General features: G+C 39.8%; 1 protein-coding gene across 11 annotated transcripts in view; it reads right to left on the bottom strand.

Moving 5' to 3' along the window:
- The window catches only part of JADE1 (jade family PHD finger 1), a 147190-nt gene that overhangs the window by 23055 nt on the left and 112911 nt on the right, over positions 1 to 11224 (bottom strand). For all 11 annotated transcript variants that reach the window (XM_019614535.2, XM_019614533.2, XM_019614532.2 and 8 more), the window contains one exon: positions 2985 to 3067. In XM_019614535.2, coding sequence (XP_019470080.1) covers positions 2985 to 3067 — 83 coding nt within the window. The remainder of the gene's footprint in view (positions 1 to 2984; positions 3068 to 11224) is intronic.

Here is an 11224-nt window from a genome sequence, read left to right as displayed (position 1 = left end):
AAAAAAAAAAAACCACCACCACCACAACTGTTGGAGCTCTGACTAATCCAAAGGCATTCTAGAAATTCCCTGTGATAGAAATCAAGGCATGACTCTACCACGACCAGATACAAGAGGAAATTCTACCAAGATGACTCTTGCCATTATTTAAGTGACTCTTGCCACATACCCTTGCCAGCATTTAAAATAATAACCCAGAAGATAAACAAAATAATCCCAGATTTGAATTCTGGTGGTAGCTTGATGTTCACCAGACGTGCTTGTTATTCTGTCAGTTACAGACACCTCTGCACCAAAGCTGTCATTTTACTTCGCCTTTGCAAAAGCATCCACCTCTAAACCCAACAGTACCTTGGCCAACTTCTGGGTTAGCAGTCATCTGCAAGCAGTGATGCCACCTTCCACAAGCCACAGAGTCAAATCAAAGAGATCCGCTCTCCTGTAGCTTCAGCCAAACTAGTTTGCCACTGCTTGTCAGCACTTCAGAAAGCAAATAATGTTATCACAGGCATCAGAACTGCAAGTCTGTATTTGTCTGTCCATCTTCCAGCTCTTCCCACCCTGCTCTCCCTGCAAGGCAAGGCTGCTGTCAATGACAGCAACAGCATTCAGCACTCCTTACCTCCACAGCACTGTAAGTTTCTACTATGAAATGTTGCATTTGAAGGAAAGGATTAAAAAGCAACCATGGGACAAAAAATGAGCACCACTGGGACAACAAGACAGTAGGCATCTATCCAGCCCCACACTGCACAGTTATAAAAGGAAAGTACTACTGGACTCTCTTATGGGACTGCTAACAGAGCAAAGTGACAACCTCCTGGGCCTCCAAGCAGTCCAAAACCAACAGTGGTTTTAGATTAATTCCAACCAACTGCTGCATATGGCTGAGTAAGTGCCTCACCTACACAGCATGCTGATTAGACAGGCCTCCCAAGGACAGCAACTTCTGTCATACACTAGTCACACATCTGAAATCTCAACAGATTACCTAGTAGGGGAAGTATTTTAGAGGAACAACAAACCAGATGGCAAGTCATACTTTCAAGACTATTTACAAGTATGATTTTCCTTACAATGCAGCCTATCTTAACACCTCTTCTCCTTCCCAATAGTCATGCACTCCCCACTTCTCTCTCAGTACACTTCTGCTCTGCTTTTATCATTAAAAAAAGTAGGAAAATAACATTTTTCTCACCATTTCTCTTGACATGGTCAAAAAGCCTGCCATCCTTAAAAGTAAACACTAGTATTACTGTATGAAGGAAGAGGTAAGTGCAGGTAATGAAGTAAACCAAGTGTTTAAAACACAAGTCCTATGAGGCTGTAATCAAGAAATGAAAAATCATCTGCAAAGCTAACAGTCTCACATAATGAGCATGCACAGCTGGTCAGGGGATCCTGCACCTCAAAGTTATTTGAATAAACACCATCAAATGAACGCAAGAGTAAAAAATATAAAACGGGGTGCAAAACTTGCCCAATCCAAGAGGCAAAGCAACCCGAGCTCTCAGATAAATTTCTGACGAAGCTCTCTCAAGAGAGTTGCTAACACAGTACTTGACAGCCAAGAATCTCCTTCCCAAGACAGTGGCCCTGTAACACCATTCCTTCTGCTCTAATTTCTGATGAAATCAGACTGCCTGGAGCAAAGCAGAGCTCACTGGAGCACTTGGCTCTCAGCAGCACAGAACACTTCAAAGCTAAAGGGTGAAATTCTGGCCATACTAAAGTCAGTGGGAATTTTGCCGTCAACTTCAATGAGACCACGATTTCACCCAGGAAGTTTAGCAAGCATCACCTTTCTGCCAGCACACTTACCATTAAAACAGCGTGCTGTGGCAAAGCAGGGGAAGAGAGGGTGAAACGGCTGTGAAACTGAGCTAGCATATGAAAAAATATATGAAACAAGTATATGGAAGTCCACCCAGACTACTAGAAAACAGCACAAAACTGCAAAGATAATGACAAGAAACACAAGGAAGGGGAGAGGAGAAACAGGATTACAGACACACAAAAACAACAGCAAGATCTCTGGTTATCTGAAATAATTTCTTGATAGTTTTTCGTGGATTAGTTCTCAAAAATGAGCCTAAGTTCATGTACAAAAGATAATTAAGGAAAGCAAGCCAACTGGCACCTTTGGTGAATTTCCAGAGCTCTGCACATTCACAAAAATAAAGAAGCTGTTAACTGTCAGCAATAAAAAAAATAAAAATCAAATAAAAATCAAAATGAAATGAAGATCGAAAGCCAACTAACACAATGAGGAATGAAGGAGATTCTTCCTCTGAAGTTTCTTCTCCTGGATTTTGCTAGTGTTGCAGGGAGATTAACAGAGCATGTTTCTTTACACCAACCACTTGCTAATGAATCAAAAGTACTTGTTACCAGGCAAGTAAGTTGAATTGAGAAATCCTGTCTCCTAAATCTAATGCTTTCTTTGCAGCCTCTGCAGAGTTTGCAATGCAGTATTTGCCTGAAGATAGGGAGACACAGCATGAATTGGATCCCAGTTATGTGTTACTAATGGTTAATCTATCCGAGCAAGTTAAAAACCATTTTTATTTCCCTTGATCCGACTTCCTAAAAGCACGATGGAAGACAAAACTATCAGGAAGCAGACTTGACAAGCACATTAACAATGATCACATATCAAAACCCAATACCCACTATAAAACAAGTGCACCTAAGATTAACTTTCACTGTCAGTTATGATGCCCAAAATACTAGAGGACTCTACAGCTATGTTGAATGGATGTCAGACTATGCCAAAATTCTCTGACAGAAACTAGTGCTGGCAGCTGAGCTCTGTGATCTCCTGGCCAGAAATAAAAAGGCAAAGGAGGGGGCACTAAGTGCCAGTTGAAACGGAGCAGCAAGAAAATAAAGCACAATTCAGAAGACAAGGATCCACGTCAAGAACACACATGCACTTGGTATTTGGTAGGTGCAACAAAACAGCAATCATATTCCAGAAATACCTCAGAAGGTTTTCTGTCTTCTTGTCTGGAACATGAAGACCTCCGACGGTGCGATCTGGAATGCTGGGACCAGGTGGACAGACCTAGAATACAGAAAAGATCATTTGCAGACATTGCTGCCAGCTTCCTTGCTCTCAGCACACCCAACTAGGCCTATTTACTCCAGTAGGATTATCTGAGTAAGGTAAACCAGAGCTGGGCTTCTAGGATAAATCTGAAAAAGACTCTTTCAAAATGAACCAGAAAATAGAAGCTGCTCAATCTTCAACTTCTGTTGTTACTTCTCTGTCATACTATCTCTACTAATGTATTTATGGGCTGCACTGTACTTACAGCCTTTCACCCAGCATTTGAACACGGCCATCTTGTATCATGCTTCTGAGCATCAATCAACTTTCTGCAGGCTAATAATACCTAATGAGGTGGTCTGTTCATAGCCTGAGATGTAATCGTTGAGTTTAATGTATTCACATTCTAATTACCTATACTGGTTATCCAGTTCTACCTAGAGCAAGGCTTTTCAAAATAGAAATTGACATGCCACGTCAGTATAGCCACCAAAAACAAGCTGCTCTCTCTCCTTCTAAGCCAATCTCTCAGTGTGGTTGGACGATTTTTGTCTGCAGAATTATCCATTACGTTCCAAACAAATTATAACTTTTTGCCTTGAAATTTTGTGACAGAGTTTCTGTCAGCTTTCACAAATATTCTAACAGGAAGAAAGGAAGAAAGTACACTCCATTGACAAGGCAGACACCAGAGTTTATCTGTAACTGCAAAAATAAACTCATTTTAATTTCGCAAGATTTATAGGTACAGCAGGTATTTTCCACTGCCAGTTATACAGCAGTAGCAAAACAAACAAACAAAAACAAAAACAAAACAAAACAAAAAAATCACCAATAAATTCTTCTTGGGAGAAGAAATTAAGGACTTGTAACAATGCCTATGATGAGTGGGAAGCCGGGAACTACATGGGGAACTCTGAAGGCTGAACTTCGCAACTCTAGGTATTAATAGCAGACAAATAAAGCAAGATCAATTCAAAAACCTTCCCACACTGCTCATCTCTTCTCTGCCTGTGCGCAGAAACACTATGAGTAGGAAGTTAAGTTTGCAGCTCATAAAACCAGCATCACCCTGCAAAATCCTCTCAGCGATCTGCTGGACCTCTTCGAAAGATGGACTGCTCAGGCTGCAATAAGCTCTCTCCCCAAGGCTTTCACTTCAAAGACACCATTAAGTCATCAGAAGAATTCATGACATTGTAGTTGTGCTTTTGTCATCCTTGTTCAGTTAGTAATACATTAAAGAATCTGCCCCATTAAAATCCACTCCAAAACCGAGCAGTGAATAACACCTGTTTCACAGAATTTGCATAATGGTCGAAACTGAATCAGCAACCCGCTACGAAAACTTATTTTCTGAGGTCAGAACACACACACAAAAATTCATTTAGATAAACGTCAGTGTTTCAAAACAAAAGCTGATGGTTTGAAAAGTTTCTGAAGTGCCGCAATCACTTTTCCTAGTGCCTATGTTTTACAGTTATTAAAAAATACAGAAGCTTCAGCACTGTGATTCCCAGGAAATGCACACACCTCTTTCATGCCATGTAGAAACTGCCATCTCTATTTCTTTACTGGGTCATCTGATGACAGACATCAAAACAGAGTCTTGGATATCTATTTCCTATTTTGGACGCAATACACGTGGGTTAGCACTGGATTAATTAACTATTGGATGCAATGCGAAGAGTCAAATGTTACCACTTCTGAATTTAAAGAACTTTTGTGTGTTTTTTTGTTGGTTTTTTTTGTTTGTTTGTTTTAGAGCGACATGAAAGCACACTATGTAAAACTTCCATGTGTAAAGGACATATGGAGGGGAGTCAACTCTTTACAAGGGTAGGTAACAGCAGGACAAGGGGAAATGGTTTTCAGTTGAAGGACAGAAGATTTAGGTTGGATATCAGGGGGAATTTTTTTTTATTTTTTATTTTTATTATTTTTTTTTTTTTAAACAGTAAGGAGTGGTGAGGTGCTGGAACAGGCTGCCCAGAGAGGTTGTGGATACCCCGTCCCTGGAGGTGTTCAAGGCCAGGCTGGATGGGGCACTGGGCAGCCTGGTCTAGTTTTAAATGGGGAGGTTGGTGGCCCTGCATGCGGCAGGGGGGTTGGAGATTCATGATCCTCCAGGTCCCTTCCAACCCAAGTTATTCTATGATTCTATGAAGGGACAACTCAAGTGCAGCCAGTCTTCCTCAGGACATACATTATAATGAGTATTTTACCCACCTTAATAACTTCCTACACTGAGAAAGGGAAGAAAGTGGGGTTTTTTTGTTTTGTTTTTTACACAGTTCTGCAATAGCTGTCTCCTTAAACATAACACTGGTGAATGCACAGTGAAAACGTGGTATTTTAGCAGCTTACTAAAGAGACTGTTGTGTTTTCTGAGCAGTGTAAACTGACCATACATAATAATACGAGGAAAAAGTGGAAGAATTTCTCATGGGACTGAAATTTTACTACTTGCTGAGCCCTGTAACTGTAGCTAACAGGTAACCTTTGGCAAGAGCTTCACTTCAATAGGGAAAACATTTACTCACTGAATAAACAAAGCCCAGCTGTAAGGCATGCATTCACAGATTCACAGAACTACCACTGGACAAAAAAAGCACACGAAATTAAAGGAGCCAGTCAAATCACAGAAAAATATTCAGTCTGTGACAGTACAAAATTTAACTACTTACAGAATCTTGAAGAAAAGCTTCAGCTCTGCTTCTGCTACATTTAAAGCAAAATACCAATGCCCTTCACAGTACCAAGACACAACACTGAACTACCCAAGGCTGCTTCCATCAAGGAGCAACACACCCGCTCCAAATGTATCAACAGAAGTGCAGGAGGAAAATGGAGGATGTGGTTTGACTTTGCAGAGTTATGTCCATATCCTGGTAAATAACCCAGAAGAGGGACTTCACTGAAAGGCAAAGTTAACAGGCAATTACCGCCACTTCAGTGATTAATGATCTGATATTTCTGTCTACGTACATGAAGTAAGAACCATTCCTGGATTATATGGAAGGAAGAATCAGCTGTGGTCAAAACATAGGATTCAGAACAGCTCTTCTGTACTATAAAAGCACATGAACTTAATTGAGTATTTTAGAAAGATTCCAGACACTTTTCAGCAAGTTTATCCTCAAGCAGTTAATAAAAAGGACTATTATTCATCAGCAGCTTTCTGAACTCTAGGATCACTAAGGCTAGAAAAGCCTCTAAGACTCAAGACAGAGTTAAACCGTGTTTTAGTAAAACAACAAAACAACAGCAGAAACAATAGATGTCTGAACTGCTGTAAGTTTGAAGATGTAAAACCTTGGTAAAGTAACTGAATACCTCACGGGGAAAACGAGTTCTACAGCAGATGGAAGATTAATGAGATGTTAGAGAGAACCACCACCACCAAATGCTGTGTGAGTAACAGTGAATATGAAAAATAGTCAACCACAAAGCACAGAGCTAAATAAACATATCTGAATGATGCAATGCTATCATCATAAGAAATTAAGTACAAAAGGTCTCTTATTAAGTGTCTATCCTTTCACATGATTGGGAAAGTTAAGGATGAACATAGTAGCCTAGCTAGCATCACTGCTCTAGGAGATACACCAAGCTCATCTCAATTCTTCTAATTAAGATCTCTTCAGATGGGTTAGATGTTCATCACCAACAATAAAGAGATGAGGCTTACACCTCTCAACATGACTCGGTTTTCCCGTCACTTTTATTCACTCGAAGACAAAGTAACTCCCCAACCCTCAAACAACTTAATGAGATACAATTCACAGCAAGAGAGGCAAAGCTCTAACACACTGATGGTACTAGAAAGGAGACTTCCAGGGTATTACATATGGCTTAGTCTGTTTTTATAATACCGCTACAGGGTATAAAACACATGCACCTCCTGACAGTAAAAGAAAGCGATCAAGGACTGTGAATCCTTCTGCAGCATTTGTGAAGAGCACACATATCCCAAAAGGGAAAAAAAAAAGAAAAAAGACATGAATTCTAACTGCATCAATTTGCTAAATGATCTGTCAAAAACGTTTTGAGTCCAAGAAAGACCATCAAACCAGAAAATTCATTTGAACTAATAAAACAATTCTAACACCTTCAGGGAGTTCTAGCCCACAACTAATACACTACTCAGCATGAGCAGAAAAGGCTTAACTATTATGTATCATGCACAAGGCTGTTGTAAAGCCACCTGCAAAGCACCCAGCTGTGCCCCTACAGAATTACCTGCTGCTGCAGCTTCTGAACACTTCAAAAGCTCAGATCACCCTGTGTCTGAAAGCACTTCTCCCACTGTAAATACACTCCTGCTCCATCATTACACCACACAGCGCAACAGAGCAAAACACCTCTGGCATGGATGCCTGTCTGGCTGTCACTTCTGCTTAACACTGGCATTTCCAGATGCCTATATCCCTTCTCAGCTCACTGAGACAAAGTAGGTGCTGCTGCCAACTGTCAGAGCTGCAGTCTGAAGAGAAAATATAGATGCTCACAGCCTTCTCATTTAGTGCCTGGCCCACAACTGCTTACAAGAAGGCTTCATGTCATTTAGACATAACTCTGCATGTCTAGATCGGAATTCCAACACAAAGAAAACACAAACAGATTGACAGCAGTTTTCCATTATACTGGGTATAGGAAGAGCTGTCTGTGCACATATCTTCAGATCTTATCACTGAGAACACAGAACATACACAAACACAGCCTAAGACATCATTTTATCAAGCCAAATTCCCCTTCTCATGTTTCCCTTGCTATAGGACTGGCCCACCCATTGCCCTTATGTTTGTATATAATACTATACTATTATGCAATAATCCCATTCAAGATCAAAAGAGGAAAAGCAACTGCCTTTTACTTGTCATTACTGACACTAGTGAAAAAAAATAATGTTACTTGACAGCTATCCAATTGCAGGTGCTGAATGATGCGTGGATCCCTACAATCTCTGCAGCTTTACAACACTGCTGCTCAATTGCTCAGTACCAGACACACGCAGTGAGCAGCCTTTGCAGCACACTGCCACAGCAGTTCAATACAAGCTCCCTTCTGTCATCGCTTTTCTCAGTGGCATACATTTGAGTTTTATAACCTCAAAGGACATGAGACCACAGAGACACACGTCATCATTCCAACTTACTCTTCATCAGTCCATCTTACTCTTTTAAATCACTGGACCTAAGTGCCGTGTTAGCACCCTAGCCCAAGACTCCCCATTACAGCGTTGTTCTACCATAGGAGTGTAAGAACTTTTATCATCAATTTCACTACAGATAACTGAAGTCGATTTCAGCATCTCCCAAGGTAGCGTTCACAGGCTGACAACATTATGTTGTTGAGACTTACAATCCAAAGGCAGTTAGGTACACTCAGTACTAGCAGTCTTGTAAAGAAACACATGCCTTTCCAAAACCTATGATGATCAGGATGTTAAAGTCCCCTCCTCAGATAGTGTTCTGTGATTCTGATTAGCCTATCAACCCGGGTAAATCTTTCCAATCAAAGTGCAACTTCATCACTAACCATCTATCCCAGCAAGCCTAGTCATGAACTAAGCAGTAAGTTCTGACCCTCTGTCACCACTCCAAAAGCCACACCCTCCTACATTGCTCTGTTCAAATGTTAGTGCTACAACTGCCTTATACCCACTGTTTAAACGCCATCCCTAATCTAGCAATCCATTCAACTGAAGAACAAGGAATGCTGTGCTTGCTTCCAAAGTGCTGCACAACACTGTTAAGTAACTGCCACACAAACAATGATGTATGCACCTAAGATTACGTTTTCAGCAGCGCTTGTGATGGCAGTTTGGGAAGCATCCCAAACAACAGGAGTCCAGTGGGGGTGAAAAGCCCCTTTTTACCAAAGATTCCAGTCACTGAGTTAAAGCAGTGGATATTGGCAAGATGTTTGCATTTAAAGTAATCTTAGTTTAGCAATGAGAGCATGAGGGTACATCTAAATCACAGAACTATATTTCATAATCCTTAAATATTAAATCTTTCTTTTCTCAGAAGTGACGTGACTGACATATTACAAAGCCTAGAAGTACTTTCCATCTGCAAGCCTATTCAGTCCTTGTTTCAGACATCTGTTAAAGTTGCTGCAATACATTACCTGGAAAGGGACAGAAACTAACAAGTTGCCAAAAGTAAATAAACGATACCAAAAAAGATCTTAAATCCTTCCCCAAGCATCTCCCAAAACTATTCCTCTTGTTTGTACTCAGGCAAAAGTTCAAAATCCTGAAATATGCCTGGAGCCATTTTTTGTTCAATTCTATTCCATGGATAAGATGTTCAAATGTGACCTATAATTTCAGAAAATGGAATCTCCGAGAACACACTGAGATACCCAGGGACTGACTGCAGCACTGAGGTGCACAACTCTGACATCTTTTGCTCACTGTCTCAAATACGATATTTTGGTCTTGTGTCTAAATGTAGATGTCAGATTTTAAGGGGACACAGCTCAACAATGTGCAGCACAACTTTGAGGGATGTAAGCTTTACACTTTTGGAGGCTTTAAGTTTACGCTTAACATATAGGAAAGAACCAAGTCAGAGACAAAAAAAGTGGTAATGAGAAAAGCAGGGTTCTCTAAGCTGCAAGGTTTTAAAATACTGTAAATAATATATAGTCTCCCCCCTTTCTCTCCCCCCACTGAAATATATAAGAAAATACATATACTCCAGAACTGCAGCCATGCTGGTAAACTTAATTCTGTTTCGATAGTATTTCACTCCTAAACAGTAACAATTCACTCCTCTTTCATCTCACAAGAGTAGAACACCTTTTTCTTCCTCTGAAGAATTACAGATGTGCTCAAATCTTCAGTGTAATACATTCTAAATGTTTGGGGTTTGAGGTTTCTTTTCAGATCACCTTGTAGACACAAGGCAGAAAACAAGATCTCAATGTTTGTTTACTTTTGTAGATAAACAGCATTATTAGTAGCACAGTTTCTATTACCTTACAAATATTTAGGCTCCTGAGTTCAATTAAAAAAAAGAAGTTCATTTCTTCATGTCAAAAACATTTTCTTGGCAGCACTATTCCAACCCAAACAAGTATCATTGTTCACATTACTCCAGCAATATAATACCAAGTGATGCTCGTAATGAATCCAAGATGCCTGATCTCACAGCCTATTAAAGCACGGTATGAAAACCCAATTTCGGAACTGAAAAAACCCTATTTCTGGGTGCCAGTCCTCACTTCACAAGATGAGGGAGCGTACTGCAGAACTTTCAGCCAAGAAACTATTGAGTTCAATGCGAAGGAGGAACTGGAGGGTCAAGAGGTGCTATTGACTGAAGGGAAACAGACGTTTGGCAACAGGATTCCAACTAAGTGTTGATTAAAATTGCAACTTTTCAATTAGAAGGCAGCTGTTCAAAGAGCTCAGAATAGTCTGTTTAATTGTTTTCTATCTGTGGGATCTCTAAGAAAGAAAAATAGCTAGCAAAATATTTAGGGACTTCAAACTAGTAGCCCTGAAATGTTTACCTTTTAATTGTTAGGCAAAAAAAAAAAAATCTGCTTACACTCCATAACACCAATAGCAGCACTGTGCATCAGAAATACTACTGATGAAGTAATAATAAATCTCCATACAGAAATTAACAAAGGTAAAACTCATTAGGCAAGTGCCTTAAAGATCAAATACGTAAGGATATTATCAAATTCCTAAAACAGAAGTGGAGGAAAAGGACCTGAATGTCAGAAATTGTTCTCATGAAATCATGAAAGACAAGAAACCTTGGAGATGCTGGCTGTACAGTATACTGTACTCTTCTGGTCACATTCTGATTACTAACTTAAATTTTCCTACATGTGTATAGTAATAGAATGAACATATAAGAACCTGTATCTGAATTTGCCCAGTAAAAGGACAAACAGCATTACGCAAAGAAAAAAGTGAGAGTAATGAAACAGAAGTGGCGTGTTATTTGATGTATTACTTCTGATAGTACTTGAAAATACTTCTAAAATTTCACTGTTTTTTGCCACTTAGGAGGCTTTTAATTACAAAAGAGCAAGATTTTTCTTTTCCCCTATTTCATTTTCTTTGATCTTGATCTAAGGAACAGATACAAACATAGGTTTCTTGGGGTTTTTTTGTTGTTGTTTTGTTTTGTTTTGTTTTGTTTT

This window comes from Meleagris gallopavo, chromosome 4, assembly GCF_000146605.3.
Source record: "Meleagris gallopavo isolate NT-WF06-2002-E0010 breed Aviagen turkey brand Nicholas breeding stock chromosome 4, Turkey_5.1, whole genome shotgun sequence".
NCBI classification, from domain to species: domain Eukaryota; kingdom Metazoa; phylum Chordata; class Aves; order Galliformes; family Phasianidae; genus Meleagris; species Meleagris gallopavo.
This window is presented reverse-complemented; position numbering and strand designations above follow the sequence as displayed.